The 18154-nt window shown below is 41.2% G+C and overlaps 1 protein-coding gene across 2 annotated transcripts in view; it reads right to left on the bottom strand.

Annotated features, from left to right (window-relative positions):
- Nucleotides 1–18154, bottom strand: part of scp2a (sterol carrier protein 2a) — a 95311-nt gene that overhangs the window by 20912 nt on the left and 56245 nt on the right. For both annotated transcript variants that reach the window (XM_072273821.1, XM_072273822.1), the window contains 2 exons: nt 9239–9392; nt 6186–6285 (listed from right to left, as the gene is read on the bottom strand). In XM_072273821.1, coding sequence (XP_072129922.1) covers nt 6186–6285; nt 9239–9392 — 254 coding nt within the window. The remainder of the gene's footprint in view (nt 1–6185; nt 6286–9238; nt 9393–18154) is intronic.

The raw sequence follows: 18154 nt of genomic DNA, 5'->3' as shown, positions 1-18154 counted from the left end.
AGTCACAGGTCTCCAGTCAGAGAGGCAACCATCGACTACCACTCACTGGCTTCTCCTACAAAGCCAATGTTTAATCCAATTTACTACCTCATGCAGGACCTTGTCAAATGCCTTGCTAAAGTCCATGTAGGCAACATCTACTACCTTCCCTTCATCAACTTTCCTGGTAACTTCCTTGAAAAACTCTAAGACTGATTAGACACAACCTACCACACACAAAGCCATGCTGACTATCTTTGATGAGTCCATGTCTATCCAAATACTCATATCTTGTCCCTTAAAATACCTTCCAGTAACTTTCCCACTACTGATGTTAACGTCACCGTCCAATAACTTCCTGGATTATTTTTAGAGCCTTTCTTAAACAGCAGAACAGCTTTGGCTATCCTTCAATCATCTGGTACCTCACCTGTCACCAAGGATGATTTAAATATCTCTGCTAGGGCACCAGCAATTTCTGCATTTGCCTCCAGCAGGGTCCAAGGGAACACCTTGTCAGGCCCTGGGGATTTATCCACCCCGAGTTGCCTCAAGACAGCAAACACCTCCTCCTCTGTAATCTGTATAGGGTCCATGAAGTTGATGCCATTTTGCCACATTTCTATAGGCTCTATGTTAGTGGTCACTAACCTTTTTAAGCCCAAGATCCCCTACCTCGACCTTAGTGAAAGGCAAGATCTACCTACTAAATCGTTTATAGAGAAAACACAGCCCAGATTGTACTTCCAATTTGAGGCCTTTTATTTGGGCTAATTGTATTTGAATTACACAAAATACTTTTGTCAAACTTTCAAATTAGTTCAAACTAGAAAACACCGTAACTAGCATATCAAACAGGCCATAGCTGTCTTTCTTTAAGAATATTACAATACATAGACATACTTTATTGATCCCGAGGGAAATTGAGTTTCATTACAGCTGCATCAACCAAGAATAGAGCATAAATATAGCAATACAAAAACCACAAACAATCAAACAACAGTATGCAAACTATGCCAGATGGAAATAAGTCCAGGACCAGCCTATTGGCTCAGTGTGTCTGACCCTCCACGGGAGGAGCTGCAAAGTTCGATGGTCACAGGCAGGAACAACCTCCCATGACACCCGGTATTGTATCTCGGAGGAATATGGCCGGAGTCCAACAGCAAAAAGTTCAATATCCGGGCTACAAACATGTTCCTCGATCGTAATAAGACCAGGATTGCACCACCCGTTGTTAACCAGAACAGCAAGCCTCCAACTCCTTTACGCTTACCACTCTCAGTGCACTTCCAGTCAGCACAAACGGTCTGGAAGCCCTCCATGGAAAAGTATCGGTCGGGTATGTCCACGTGCAGCCAGGTTTCAGTAAAACACATAACACTGCTCTCCCGAAATGTTCTCTGACTCCTGGCTAGCGCCGTCAACTCCTTTAATTCTAAGTTTCATTATTTAGCAGGCCAGGCAGCATCTGTAGGAAGACGTGCAGTCGACGTTTCAGGCCGAGACCCTTCGTCAGGACTAACTGAAGGAAGAGTGAGTAAGGGATATGAAAGTTGGAGGGGGAGGGGGAGATCCAAAATGATAGGAGAAGACAGGAGGGGGAGGGATAGAGCCAAGAGCTGGACAGGTGATAGGCAAAAGGGGATACGAGAGGATCATGGGACAGGAGGTCCGGGAAGAAAGACAAGGGTGGTGGGGGGACCCAGAGGATGGGCAAGAGGTATATTCAGAGGGACAGAGGGAGAAAAAGGAGAGTGAGAGAAAGAATGTGTGCATAAAAATAAGTAACAGATGGGGTACGAGGGGGAGGTGGGGCCTTAGCGGAAGTTAGAGAAGTCGATGTTCATGCCATCAGGTTGGAGGCTACCCAGACGGAATATAAGGTGTTGTTCCTCCAACCTGAGTGTGGCTTCATCTTTACAGTAGAGGAGGCCGTGGATAGACATGTCAGAATGGGAATGGGATGTGGAATTAAAATCTGTGGCCACTGGGAGATCCTGCTTTCTCTGGCGGACAGAGCGTAGATGTTCAGCAAAGCGGTCTCTCAGTCTGCGTCGGGTCTCGCCAATATATAAAAGGCCACATCGGGAGCACCGGACGCAGTATATCACCCCAGTCGACTCACAGGTGAAGTGTTGCCTCACCTGGAAGGACTGTTTGGGGCCCTGAATGGTGGTAAGGGAGGAAGTGTAAGGGCATGTGTAGCACTTGTTCCGCTTACATGGATAAATGCCAGGAGGGAGATCAGTGGGGATCAGTGCATGCTTCCTGCACGCATGCAGAACTCGTTGACTTTATTAACTTTGCCTCCAACTTTCACCCTGCCCTTAAGTTTACCTGGTCCATTTCCGACACCTCGCTCTCCTTTCTAGATCGTTCTGTCTCTGTCTCTGGAGACAGCTTATCCACTGATGTCTACTATAAGCCTACTGACTCTCACAGCTATCTGGACTATTCCTCTCCTCACCCTGTCTCTTGCAAAAACGCCATCCCCTTCTCGCAATTCCTCCGTCTCCGCCGCATCTGCTCTCAGGATGAGGCTTTTCATTCTAGGACGAGGGAGTTGTCTTCCTTTTTTAAAGAAAGGGGCTTCCCTTCCTCCACTATCAACTCTGCTCTTAAACGCATCTCCCCCATTTCATGTACATCTGCTCTCACTCCATCCTCCCGCCACCCCACTAGGAATAGGGTTCCCCTGGTCCTCACCTACCACCCCACCAGCCTCCGGGTCCAACATATTATTCTCCGTAACTTCTGCCACCTCCAACGGGATCCCACCACTAAGCACATCTTTCCCTCCGCCTCTCTCTCTGCACTCCGCAGGGATCGCTCCCTTCGCAACTCCCTTGTCCATTCGTCCTCCCCATCCCTCCCCACTGATCTCCCCCCGGCACTTATCCGTGTAAGCGGAACAAGTGCTACACATGCCCTTACACTTCTTCCCTTACCACCATTCAGGGCCCCAAACAGTCCTTCCAGGTGAGGCAACACTTCACCTGTGAGTCGACTGGGGTGATATACTGCGTCCGGTGCTCCCAATGTGGCCTTTTATATATTGGCGAGACCCGACGCAGATTGGGAGACCGCTTTGCTGAACATCTACGCTCTGTCCGCCAGAGAAAGGCAGGATCTCCCAGTGGCCACACATTTTAATTCCACATCCCATTCCCATTCTGACATATCTATCCACGGCCTCCTCTACTGTAAAGATGAAGCCACACTCAGGTTGGAGGAACAACACCTTATATTCCGTCTGGGTAGCCTCCAACCTGATGGCATGAACATCGACTTCTCTAACTTCCGCTAAGGCCCCACCTCCCCCTCGTACCCCATCTGTTACTTATTTTTATGCACACATTCTTTCTCTCACTCTCCTTTTTCTCCCTCTGTCCCTCTGAATATACCTCTTGCCCATCCTCTGGGTCCCCCCTCCCTCCTTGTCTTTCTTCCCAGACCTCCTGTCCCATGATCCTCTCGTATCCCCTTTTGCCTATCACCTGTCCAGCTCTTGGCTCTATCCCTCCCCCTCCTGTCTTCTCCTATCATTTTGGATCTCCCCCTCCCCCTCCAACTTTCAAATCCCTTACTCACTCTTCCTTCAGTTAGTCCTGATGAAGGGTCTTGGCCTGAAACATCGACTGCACCTCTTCCTACAGATGCTGCCTGGCCTGCTGCGTTCACCAGCAACTTTGATGTGTGTTGCTTGAATTTCCAGCATCTGCAGTATTCCTGTTGTTTTCATTATTTAGTTTTATTTCAACATGAAAAATAAATGAATAAAAATTGACTGTTGCACTCAGTGTGATGGCTGGGGCTGAATACTTTTCTGCTAGTTCCCTGAAATTTGGCTCATAACTACAGACAGCCAGCCTGAGACAGTCTGTGAGATGTCTGTCAGTAAGACAGCCCCTGTACTTAGATTTAATAATTTTCATCTGTGAAAATGGAATTTCACACAGATAAGTTGACCCGAAGTAGGCACTGACTTTTAGTGCACATGTGGTGAGATGAGGAAACTTCTCCCTGCTGACAAGCCCCCAAAAGTCACCATCCCTTGATCTTGCTTTAAGCTTGATGTCATTCTGCAAATCAATTATTTCCATTTCAGTATCACTTGGCACACCAAATACTTGCTGGAATTTGGCTGCTATCTGTTCTATATTGATCGGCAGAAATGGGTTTGAAATAAATGCAGCAATATCTTTCATGACATTTAACTCCCCAAAATGCCAATCGAACTCTATTGCCAGTTTGTCTAGGTGAGCACAGTACTGCTCAGGGCGAAAAGCATTTTTTCCTTGATGGCCTGTAACATTTTTTCCAAGTTGGGAAAGTGTGTCAGCCTCCCATTCTTTAAATTTGAAATCCAAACACCGAGCTTGGCCTTAAATGCATTTACTGCACTTATCATGTGGGTTAGGTGTTGGTCTTTTCCCATGAGCTCATTGTTAAGTGGGTTTAATTTAGCTGTTATGTCTGTCAGAAACCCTAAATCCAGCAGCCACGTATCATCTGACAACTCCTTGTGCTCCTCGTTTCTTGTTGGCAGAAAAGTCTTTATCTCAGGTAGCAAGTCAAGAAATCGTTGCAGCACTTTGCCACGACTCAACCACCGAACATCAGCATGAAGAATTATGTCTCCGTAAGCAGCATCGAGCTCATCCAATAATGCCTTGAATAATCGGTGCTGAAGCACTTTTGCTCAAACCAAGTTTATCAGTTTGACCACCAGTGTCATTACATGAGAAAAGGCCACGACCTTTCCAGCCAAGGCCTGCTGATGAATCACACAGTGATAATCCAGGAAGCTGGGAAAATCAGGGTCATTACGGCACAGTGCTATAAAACTAACGTGCACGCCATGCATTGCTGGAGCCCCATCAGTAGTAATTGCCACCAGTTTATGAATGGGGATGTCATTTTCACGGACATATTTTTTAAACTCATTGTAAATATCCTCACCTCTCTTCTCTCCTTTCATTGCAAAAGAGTGAGGATATTTACAATGAGTTTAAAAAATCCTCACTCTCCTTTGTTGTAAAATCCTGGCAAGCCATTCTGACAAACACAACAAGCTGAGCTGTTTGCATTACATCCAGGGATTCATCAAACTATAGTGAAAAATATTCACAGAGTGACAAGATCTTTAACACTTGTCGATCCACGTCCTCTGACAGTGACTCCACCCTGCTTGTCACTGTTGCAGGGCCAAGCGGTACATCATGTATTGCAGTTGTGATGTCATTTTTGTTTTTAAAGCCATTAAAAACAGTCTCTGCAGTAATGGCCATTGCTTCCTTGAATAAATCGCCATCTGTAAAAGGCTCCTTGTGTTTAGCCAAAAGGTGACTTACACAAAATGATGCTTCAATAGCAGCCTTATTTTGAGCAGCTTGTTTTATGAAAAAGGATTGCTGGGCCTTCAACCCCGATTTCAGCTCCTCAACTTTCCTGGCACGAATTGTGCTCTTTGGGGGGGGTACGTGTCTTTAAATTTCTGGTGGTTGGTGTTGTGGTGCCGCTCCAGATTCCCTCTTTTAGTCAGTGCTTGTGTTTGGTGGCACAACATACACACACACTTGTCTTTCACCAAGGTAAATAGAAATTCCTCTTCCCATTCCGGATGGAAGTTGTACGTTTTTGCCTTCTTTCGTGGAGCCTCCGCCATGCTAGCTAGCTACCTTGCAGGATATCACCAGCGAGTGCCGTATATTGATGTTTGCGACAGTCTGTACTCTTATCTAACCTAATTGGTCACTTTGATGCAGCACAAGCTACGCTGAAAACGCAGCTCATGGCGGGGGAGCTACATACATGCGCAGCGGGCAGAAAGAATGGAACTAAAACCCTGCAACCCGGAAACAATCTCTCTTTACAAGTAGTTTTCAATAGTGAAAATATTGCTATATTACCATTATCCTCATTAGTATTACTTATTTTTATAATGCTCACATTACAACAGTATTTGTGTATTTATTTTTCTTTTTTTTTCGGGATCTACTGGGAAAGTCTCAAAGATCGACCAGTTGATCACGATTCACGGGTTGGTGACCCCCTACTCTATGTCCATCTCCTGAGTAAATACAGATGCAAAAGTCTCATTTAAGATCTCCCCTATTCCTTTTGGCTCCACACATGTTAAACCATCCAATCCCTGATCAGCTGCATATCCAACAGATACTTAGAGTACACATTAGTCTCACCTCTTGAAGTTTTTTCTCAATTTCTTTAAAAACAGTTTGGGCTTTGAAGCCATTAACACTGGATTCAGCACTGGTCGGAACTGCTTGGATGTGCTGGCCTCTGAAATCGAGAATAATATAAAGTGAAAGTCAAAGAATTTGAGCATGTTCAGAGTTGCATTTCATTGAGATCTACAACTTGTGCTGAGCTCTCATGTAGTGTAAACATAAATTTCAGTGTCAGCATCAGCACACCTGGGTCAGGGAGAGGCAATGCTTTTCTGATAGGAGTAAAAGATAAACAGTCTTATTTACTACGTAAACATCGCCAATTGTAGTTTCAATGTTAAAATGCCAGTACTTACAAAACTTCAATTATTCAAACCCACTAGGATGAATCAAGATACACAGGCAAAGATTAAGTTCTTCCTTCCTAGATATCTTGATGTAATTACATTATAAAGTCTCACACACCAGATTTCACTAATACGTCATCCATTAAAAATGCTCAACGTGATTACTGAAAAAATAACTCTGTTAATTTCAATTCCTCACTCAGAAAATGAAATTATCAAGCTCAATATATCAAAAATAAAAAACAAATACTTCACAACATGACAGACTTATTCAACTGCTCTCCATTTGTTAAAGGTTTAATATCTGGCTTAAATTGAGTATTCTAATTTACAAAATTAGTAAGTTTTCTGTGTAGAGTTGGAAATGCGTATTCTTTCCTAGAAATGTTTGTAGAATTTATCAAATTACAGCTTTGCAGAAAGATGCAAAAACAAATTAATTGAAATAACAAAGCTTTATTGCACATAATAATTATTGAGGTAAGGTTGTATATAGCAACAGCAAGGTTCACAGTTGAATGAATCATGCCGCATTATTCACAGTTGGAGATTGCACTGACACAATTGATTAGTGTTGTGTATTTAGTATTTCAGTAATACATGAGTAATGTAAATACATTGTTTGATTAAGCATTCTTTGTTTAAATAATTCATTATAGACTATATGTTAGAGTAAGGGAATTGCATACGTTATTACACTACCGTGTGATGAAGTGTGTGCCTCACTTAAAGTAAATAGACAAAACTACGTGGTCTCCCAGAATCCCCATGTATTTCTATCAATTATTTTTATGTTTTGGAGTTAAAAAACATAACACTGGTGATGAATAAGTTTTAAATGAATTCAGGAAAACTAGCTACCTGTTGAAGTGCAGCAAAATGCTCGGGTTTTGAAAAGGCACAGCAGGTGCTTCTTTGAGAAGAGACAGAGTTAAAATACAGAAAATGGACAAACTGATGGGCTCAAACTGTGATTACTAATAGTCATAATTTTAAAAAAAAACAGAAATGGCTGTCTACCTTGGAAAGATGCATTCGATTGTACAAGTGATCAGGATATTGTATACTAAGTGAGTTCAGCAGTAGTTTGAAGCAAATAAAATAGCCAATGAAAAGCTATTTTTGCTGAGCATATTGGGTTTAAAGGCAGACGGTCTGCATAGACGTTTAACTGCTCCAACCAAAACACCCAAAATGAGCTTTGCAAATATTGCGAAAGTAATCCAAGAACATTTAGAATTGAAGCCATTGATGGTTGCAGAACGCTTCAGGTTTCATAACCAGAATCAAAATGAAGGGGAGTCCATCTCAGTACACGTGGCTGAACTGAAGAAGCTGCCTGAACATTGTCAATTCAGTGATAGGCTTAATGATGCACTGAGCGATCACTTAGTTTGTGGAATCTTACAAGAAAGCATTCAAAAACTGCTCCTAACTGAAGCACAGCTTACATTTAAAAGAGCAGTTGAAATAGCTGCATCAATGGAAACAGCAGACAGAGATGCCATGTTTTATGTTTTGGAGTTACAAAAATAACAATTAGTATTGTATAAAAATTTTCCACTCATTCTTTTTTTTGCTGGAGAAATAATTTTGCCTTTAAACTGTTGTTATTTGTGTCTCTGGTTCAGTTTGATGTGTAATTAGGTTTTTATTTCCCAATTTACTCATTCATGTAACACTATTATCATTTATCATCCATCTCCAATTGTCTTTTAATTGAGGAGGTGGTTAAGAGTCAACCACAATGGTGCGTCTCGAGTTATGTCTAAGTCAAAAGTAGTAAAGGCTTCTTACCCTGAAGTCCTGTTGTAAAGGAAGCCCTACCTCCAAATCATTCTTTGGCAAAGCTGTGTGAATGCTTGTGTACGCTAATACTCTTTTCAGTTTGTGAACAAATATCTCATAGTGATAATATATATCCACAAAAATTATTGTAATTTCTTTCATGAGAGTCATGGAAAAATAAAAGCGCGCCTTGCTGCATTGAAAATTAAGTTAAGCATTTTCACGTCTACATAATACTGACATTCATATAATAAAGAATATAACAAGTTAGAGACTGCATTAATGAGTTCTAATAAATCTTATTTATTTATTGGAAATTATTCTCACCAAAGATACATGACTGCATTAGGTAAAAGTGAAATTTTTTTTTAGACAAAGAAATGTTGTACAACAGATAGGAGTGGATCCATTGACTAACCAAACTAAAAAGTTTATACTAATGCAGTAATGTATGAATAAGAACACAGAGACGGAATAACGATGGAAGAATTGTTGGCTGTTTACCCGAGGCAAAATTCTGATCTCATGGTTATCTCTCATTTTGTGAAAGTGCACCTAGGGTCAAGCAAGTGATACATCCCATTTGACAGTCCCCTACCAGTTTACGTGGGTTCCAAATATAAGATTTTGTTCAGGGCCTCAGTCTATTTGCGTCTGGTAAATAGGAAGTAGGAAGAGATTGAAAAGCTGTAATCTCATTACTGACGGGCAGGAAAAGGTTTTTGTCTGGTTCAAGTTCTTTAAGTTAAAGTGAAGGACCACATTGTTTCAGTGTAAAGGTAGACCTCTAGTTTGCATTACAGGCAATGCCTAAGCACACAGGCTGAAGCTGAATGGAGATCTCGGCTTATGCTGCACACACACACACTGCATTCACTACTGCATCTTCATGCTACCCAGTTCCCTGGTATATAAGGAGTATTAACTCACCTCACAGCATCTGGGAAACCCATCCTGTATATCGTTACAACCACAGCACCACCAAGGCCGATATTATGCTGCAAGGCGACCTTTGCCCCAGGAACTTGCCTCTTGTCGGCTTCGCCTCTCAGCTGCCAGCACAGTTCAGCACACTGGGCCAGACCTGACAAGTCAAACACAGACACAGTCGATGTTTAAGCTCGCTCAGGCACAAAACCAAGAAAGCCAGAACACAGCAGCACTTTTCAAGCTTCCAAACACGGGGTTTGATTAATTTAAATACTAGAGAAAATCGGTGGCTTTAACCAACTATGTGCAATGATAATATATAAATGTATATCATGGAGATTTTGCAAGATTGTTCCCAAAACTGAGTTATTGATAAAAGTCTGTCTGACTAAAACTTACAGGTTTTTCCTCTGTTTTAATGCAACTGGACCAAAAGCAGTATAGTGGGAATGCAGTTGTGTGGGTCTGGTTCATGCAGAGGCACATTTACAGTAGATCATTAAAAAATTGATTAAAAGATACAGACATGAACATTTTTCCATTTTTTAAGGATAGCGATGTGTACTTGAGACCGAATTACATGACAGCTTAAATCCTATCGCCCTACAGTCCCCCAAACATGATAATCCAGATGATAATTCTGTATAACACAGGACTTAAATTACTGTACTTCAAACCTGTAACACTAGTACAAGCAAAGTTTTGTCTTTACAAGTTCCCAGGCAAAGCAAACAATGCAGCTCTATGATTTTAGAGCAATAGGATACTATCAAAGTCGTCCAGACATTAAAGTAGCAAGCATAGAATTAGGATTTCTATTAACAGGAGTGCTTTGAGCAATGTGGAACAAGAGATCAATTCAAAGTAAGCAAGCTTATTGTAGAACCAGGGAAGGCATGAATATCTGTTGTTTTGAAATAGTGCTTGTGACATGACTGGACGTGGGAAGCTGGGTTTGAAGAGCAGGAGAAACATTGCTAACATTAGCAGATGTTTCTGATAAAGTCATGTTACCGATTCCTTACATTCTTGTAACTTGCATACAGAGCTAAAGATTCTGTGTGCAATCTTGGGTTTCAGCAAACGAGTTATTATGGAAAAGGAAATACAGGATTTCTGACCAAGTACCAGTTATACAGGTCACACAAAAGTAATAACAAATACTTGGAAATGTCTGCTTCAATTAAAATACAAACCATATTTTTAACAACTACAACACATGGGACAGAAAATTGCTGATAAAGTAATTTATTTTGCATCTAAATAACTCAAATAATCTTGTTTTCCCTTTCATTGAAGAATAATCCCCTACACTTGCCAACTATATGTATATTTACAGAACCCATTGGAAACATAGAACTATGTCTAATTCTCCCCATATGACCCACTTACAGTGCCTATAAAAAGTATTCACTCCCCTTGGAAGTTTTCATGTTTATTGTTTTATAACACTGAATCACAGTGAATTTAATCTGGCTTTTTTTTTGACAGTGATCAACAGAAAAAGACTTTTTCATGTCAAAATGAAAACATCTCTACAAAGTGCTCTAAATTAATTACAAATATAAAACTCAAAATAATTGATTGCATAATTAGTCACCCTCTTCAAGCCAGTATTTAGTAGATGCATCTTTGGTAGCAATTACAGCCTTGAGACTGTGAATCTGGACACATCTGTACCCTGCAATTTTTCCCATTCTTCTTACAAAACTGCTCAAGCTCTGTCAGATTGGTTTGGGATCATAAGTGAGCAGCCCTTTTCAAGTCCAGCCACAAATTCTCAATTGGATTGAGGTCTGGACTCTGATTTGGCCACTCCAGAACATTAACTTCCTTGTTTTTAAGTCATTCCTGTGTAGGTTTGGCTTTATGATTGGGGTCATTGTCTGGCCGGAAAACAAATCTTCTCCTAAGTTGCAGTTCTCTTGCAGACTGCATCCAGTTTTCCTCCAGGATTTCCTTGTATTTTGCCGCATTCATTTTACCCTCTACCTTCACAAGCCTTCCAGCCCTGCTGCAGTGAAGCATCCCCACAGCATGATGCAGCCACCACCATGCTTCATGGCAGGGATGGTATGCTTTTGATGATGTACCATGTTTGGCTTATGCCAAACATAGCATTTAGTCTGATGACAAAAAGCTCAATTTTGGTTTCATCAGACCATAGAATCTTCTTCCGGCAGACTTCATAGTCTCCCGCATGCCTTCTGGCAAACTTTAGTCAAGATTTCACATGAGTATTGTTTTCCCAATGGTGGCCTTCTCTTTGCTACTTTTCCATAAAGCTGCAACTGGTGAAGCACCCGGGCAACAGCTGTTGTGTGCGCAATCTCTCCCATCTCAGACACTGAAGCTTGTAACTCCTCCAAGAGTTGTCATAGGTCTCTTAGTGACCTCCCTCGCTAATCCTCTTCCTGCATGGTCACTCCGTTTTTGAGGACAGCGTGCTCTGGGCAGATTTACATCTGAGTCATAATCTTTCTATTTCTTGATGATTGACTTAACTGTACTCCAAGGGATATTCAGTGACTTGGAAATTTTCTTATATTCATCTCCTGACTTGTGCTTTTCAAAAACCTTTTTGCAATGTTGCCAGAAGTGTTCTCTTGTTCTTCCTGGTGTAGTTTTTGTCAGGATACTGACTCACCAACAGCTGGAACTTCTAGATACAGATGTATTTTTACTACAGTCAATTGAAACACCTTGACTGCATCCAGGTCTCCACAAGCAGATCTCCATTTAACTAATTATGTGACTTCTGAAACCAATTGGCTGCACCAGTGATGATTTGGTGTGTCATATTAAAGGGGGGGGGAATATTTATGAAATCAATTATTTTGTATTTTATATTAGTAATTAATTTAGATCACTTTGTAGAGATCTAGTTTCAATTTTACACAAAAGTCTTTTTCTGTTGATCAGTGTTAAAAAAAACAAATTAAATGCACTGTGATTCAATGTTGTAAAACAATAAAGCATGAAAACTTCCAAGGCGAGTGAATACTTTTCAGAAGCACTGTACACTGCACACAAAAAGTAGATACAGATATGTGCAACACAGAAAAAAAGCCCTTTGGCTTATGCTTGTACATGCCAAATAAGATGTATACTTAATTCAGTCCTACTTCCCGGCACCTGGCCCATATCCCTAACTCATGTTACCCATTTACCTGCCTACATACAGGACTTCTTAAATCTACCTAATGTACCTACCTCAACCACTTCCTCTGACAGCTGTTCCCATATACCTACCACTCGTTGTGTTAAAAACTTGCCTCTCAGGTTCTTACTATTCCTTTCATCTCTTACTTTAAAACTATGTCCTTTAGTTTTCGATTCCCTAACCTTGGAAAAAAGACCACTCACCTTGCCTTTGCCCTTATGATTTTATGTACCTCAAAGAGATAACCCCTCAGTTTCCAGCCCATCTAACCTCTGCCTACAATTCAGCTCCTTGAGTCCTGGCGACATCCTTGTACATCTTGTTTACACTCCTGTATATGTTTCATCACATCCTTCCTGTCACAGGCTGATCAAAACTGAACACAATATTGTAAGTGTGACCTAATGTCTTATATAATCATAACATAACTTCCCAACTTCTATATTTAATGCCCTGCTGACTGATGAATAACCAGAATGTCAAAAGCCTTCTTCACTGCCATATCTGCATATGAGTCCACTTTAGGGGAATTATACACCTGGACTCCAAAGTCCTTCTGTTCTACAACAGTACCCAGGGCTCAATGCAAACATCCTATCTTGATCTGTCCTTTCAAAATGTAACACTTTTGTCTGCCAGTGCCACTTTTGAGGACATAAATAATCTTCCGGAAATAGTAGGGGACTGAGGGTCTCATGAGATGGAGGAACTGAGGGAAACACATGTTAGTAGGGAAGTGATGTTAGGTAAATTGAAGGGATTAAAGGCAGATAATTCCTAAGGGCCAGATGGTCTGCATCCCAGAGTGCTTAAGGAAGTAGCCCAAGAAATAGTGGATGCACTAGTGATAATTTTTCAAAACTCTTTAGATTCTGGACTAGTTCCTGAGGATTGGAGGGTGGCTAATGTAACCCCGCTTTTTAAAAAAGGAGGGAGACAGAAACCAGAGAATTGTAGACTGGTTAGCTTGACATCGGTGGTGGGGAAAATGCTAGAGTCAGTTATCAAAGATGTGATAACAGCACATTTGGAAAGCAGTGAAATCATCAGACAAAGTCAGCATGGATTTGTGAAAGGAAAATCATGTCTGACAAACTTCATAGAATTTTTTGAGGATGTAACTAGTAGAGTGGATAGGGGAGAACCAGTGGATGTGGTATATTTGGATTTTCAAAAGGCTTTTGACAAGGTCCCACACAGGAGATTAGTGTGCATGGTATTGGGGGTATGGTATTGATGTGGAAAGAGAATTGGTTGGCAGACAGGAAGCAAAGGGTGGGAATAAACAGGACCTTTTCAGAATGGCAGGCAGTGACTAGTGGGGTATCGCAAGGCTCAGTGCTGGAACCCCAGTTGTTTACAATATATATTAATGACTTAGATGAGGGAATTAAATGCAGCATCTCCAAGTTTGCAGATGACACGAAGCTGGGCGGCAGTGTTAGCTGTGAGGAGGATGCTAAGAGGATGCAGGGTGACTTGGATAGGTTAGGTGAGTGGGCAAATTCATGGCAGATGCAATTTAATGTGGATAAATGTGAGGTTGTCCACTTTGGTGGCAAGAACAGGAAAACAGATTATTATCTGAATGGTGGCCGATTAGGAAAAGGGGAGGTGCAACGAGACCTGGGTGTCATTGTACACCAGTCATTGAAAGTGGGCATGCAGGTACAGCAGGCGGTGAAAAAGACAAATGGTATGCTGGCATTCATAGCAAGAGGATTCGAGTACAGGAGCAGGGAGGTACTACTGCAGTTGTACAAGGCCTTGGTGAGACCACACCTGGAGTATTGTGTGCAGTTTTGGTCCCCTAATCAGAGGAAAGACATTCTTGCCATAAAGGGAGTACAAAGAAGGTTCACCAGATTGATTCCTGGGATGGCAGGACTTTCATATGATGAAAGACTGGATCAACTAGGCTTGTACTTGCTGGAATTTAGAAGATTGAGGGGGGATCTGATTGAAACTTATAAAATTCTAAAGGGATTGGACAGGCTAGATGCAGGAAGATTGTTCCCGGTGTTGGGGAAGACCAGAACGAGGGGTCACAGTTTGAGGATAAAGGGGAAGCCTTTTAGGACCAAGACGAGGAAAAACTTCTTCACACAGACAGTGGCGAATCTGTGGAATTCTCTGCCACAGGAAACAGTTGAGGCCAGTTCATTGGCTATATTTAAGAGGGAGTTAGATATGGCCCTTGTGGCTAAAGGGATCAAGGAGTATGGAGAGAAGGCAGGTATAGGGTTCTGAGTTGGATGATCAGCCAGCCATGATCATACTGAATGGCGGTGCCAGCTTGAAGGGCCAAATGGCCTACTCCTGCACCTATTTTCTATGTTTCACACTTATATGAATTAAATTCCATTAGTCGCTCCTTAGCCCACCTACCTAGCTGATTAAGCTCGCACTGCAGCTCTTGATACAGTTCACTGTCATTAATACCAGCTATTTCAATGTCATCTGCAAACTTACAATTCCTTGTATATTGTCATCCAAACCATTCATATAGATGATAAATAACCCTGGGGCACACTCCAGCCTGTTTCCTACTGTCCAGCCAATTTTATATTGCTTGTTAGCTCTCACTGGATGCCTTATGATCCAACCTTCCATATGAAAGAGCAGCCTACCATGCAGAACCTGATCAAAAGCCTCACTGAACTGTATATACTCTACATTTATCACCCACCTCTCGACAATGTTCCCCATCAATTCATCAAAAAATTCTAATTAGTAAGACAAGATCTCCTGTGCACAAAGCCATGCTGGCAACCTTTGGTCAGTTCCTGCCTTTCCAAAAACAATAAATCTTATCCATTTCAATGTTTTTCAGCAACTTACTGGATGTTAGGCTAATGGGTCTCTAATCACTAGGTCTATCATTATAGCCCTCTTGAATAAACGTACAAAAACATCAAGAGCTTGCAATTTTTGGAAGTTACTTAGAAATGATAAAAACGCAGCACAGAAACTATCCCTGCATCCTAACGCATCTAGCTCCATGTACACTTCCTCCCAGTTTACGTCATCACACTGTGTCACTACATTCCTCGACTCCTCTAAACCTCATGTTTTTTTTTCCGGAATGAAAATTTGCTTTGGCCAATTATCTTTTCACTGCCGCCCATAGAATGCAATGTTCTGCATTTCAGCACACCACTGCATAACCTTGGAATTATCCAGTTCACAGAAAATGAATTACAGTCACTTTCAGCAGGGCTAAGAAATATATAACAATAGGCAGCACAGCAGCAAGGCTGGTAGAGCCCCTGGCTCACTGACAGGTTCATTCCTAACCTCAGGTGTTCCTTTTTGGAGACTACACTTTCCCATTGTCTGACTGCTTTTCTCCCAGTTGTTCCGGTTTGCTCTCATATTCCAAAGTCATGCAGGTGGGCAGCTTATCTGGCTGCTCTAGATTGCCCCTGCATGCAGGTGAGGGATAGAACCTGGGGGAGTTCATCAGAATGTGAAGAAAATAAATAAGGATTACTGTAAATGGTTGGTTGACAGCTAGTAAAGTCCTGATAGGCTGAAGGGCCTGCTGTGTGTTATACCACTCCATGACTGGTGGTGCAAGTTAAATATTTATCACAAAATGGTAGTTGGAATTCTGGGCATGTTATAAATCAGGACAATGGAAGAAGGTTGATTACAGTAATCATTGAGGACTTCAATCTACTTAAAAACTAGATAATTACATCAGTACTGTATTTAAAAGATGTAAACCAATTTCATGAAATGTATACTATCTTGAGGAATCAAGAAATGAAAAGACACTTGATGCTGTTTTGTGCATTGAGAAAGGGTTAATTGACAATATTTTTAGAAAGGATTATTCAAGGAAGAGTGACCAACAAACGATAGAATTTTATACTGAATTTTAGAACATTAAAGCAATTTCTGTGCCAGACTAAGCTAACTCCCTTCTTCTTATGCACCATTCATATCCCTGCATGTTCACGTGTCATCAGCTACCTCTTGAACACCACCATCATATCTTCTATCACAAATACCCTTGATCAGGTTCAGTCCAAAATTAGGCTCCAAAATATGGACAGAGGGAACTATGTAGTTATGAGATAAGAGATGGCTATGGTAGAGTGGGAAAATACACAAGTGTATAATAGCAAAATAGCAAACAAGCGTGCATATTAAGACACAAACAGCTGTGGCTTTGACAGATGAAATTTAAAGTGTTACTAAATCTAAATCTATCTCTATCAAGTCACCTCTCAGTCTCCTTCACTCAAGAGAAATCAGATAGCATATCCCATCACTTTCACTAACTCAATCCTCCATTCAAAGCAACATCCTCGTGAATCTGTTCTGTAAACTCTCCAGCTTAACCCTATATTATGGTGATCAAAACTGTACACCATATTCATATTATGGCATAACAAACATTTTGTCCAACATAATATGATATCACCACACTTAATAGTAGGAAGAGTAGATTCAGCATGGATTTATGGGTGGAAAATCATATGTGACTAATCTCCTAGAGCCAATTTTTCATAAATTCTATTGTATTTCTTTATTTTCCTGTAAATGCCTGGAAGAAAATGAATCTCATGGGGGTATATGGTGACATATATGATCTTTGATAATAAATTGACTTTGATTCTTGAAGGATACAAACACCAGAATAGATAAGGAAACAACAGAAGTGTATTTAAATTTTTAGAAGACAGTCAAAATTGTTCCTACCCAGGAGCGTAGTCAATTAGCTTAGAGCAAATTTGGGGATTAGATTTGGTTTGAGAATTAGCTATCAAGAAAACAGCAAACCGCGGGGGAAAAAGTTCTTTCCTAGCATTTGTCCATAACTAGCTGGGTACTGCAGGGATCAGTGCCTGAATCAAAGATTTGTCAGTGGGCACCAGGTTTCTTACTTCCAAGCTTGTGATGATACAAAACAAAGAGGAATTCTGAGTAGGAAGGAGGATAAAAATGAAGTTTCAAGGTGATGCGGGAAAGATGACTGAGTAAGCAAGTACAAAGCAGATGACATTTAATGAGAAGATGTGAAGTTATTCATTCGGTGCACAAAAACAGCAAAACAGATTGTTTTAATGGTGAAAAATTGGGAAATATTGATCTTCACAGGGTCTAGGTTAAGTTCAAGTTCAGTTTATTGTCAATGAATGGTACATGTGTATACCACCAAACAAAACAACATTCTTCTGGACCAAGGTGCACAACACAGTACATATAACTCAAACACACAACACATAACATAATAAATTAACAAACAATAAGGTGCATTTACAATAGAAGCTAAAAATTAAACAGTATAATGCTACTGGTATTGCACATGTGTTGAGACCTGGGTGATGGCAGGGAGTTCAGTCGTCTTACAGCCTGGGGGAAGAAGCCGTTTCCCATTCTAACAGTTCCTGTCCTAATGCTCTGGTGCCTCCAGCCTAATAGTAAGGAGTTAAAGAGATTGTTGGATGAATGGGAGGAATAACTGATAATGATACGGGCTCTGCGTATCTCTGATAGGTGGAAGACAGACCCCAATGATCCTCTCAGCAGTTCTTGCAATGCTTTGTAGGGATTTGCGATCAGATGCCTTGCAATTCCAGTACCTCTATGATGCTCCTGTAAAATTTGGTTAAAATGGTGGGGGGGCAGTGGGGAGAAGAGCTCACTCACCTCAAACTCCTCAGGAAGTGGAGACATTGCTGGGCTACTTTGACCAAAGAGGTGGTGTTGAGGGACAAGGTGAGATCGTCCATTATGAGCAC

Source organism: Mobula birostris, chromosome 12, assembly GCF_030028105.1.
Source record: "Mobula birostris isolate sMobBir1 chromosome 12, sMobBir1.hap1, whole genome shotgun sequence".
Classification (NCBI taxonomy): Eukaryota; Metazoa; Chordata; class Chondrichthyes; order Myliobatiformes; family Myliobatidae; genus Mobula; species Mobula birostris.
The sequence above is the reverse complement of the archived record's forward strand: the minus strand, read 5'-3'. Positions and strand labels throughout refer to the sequence as shown.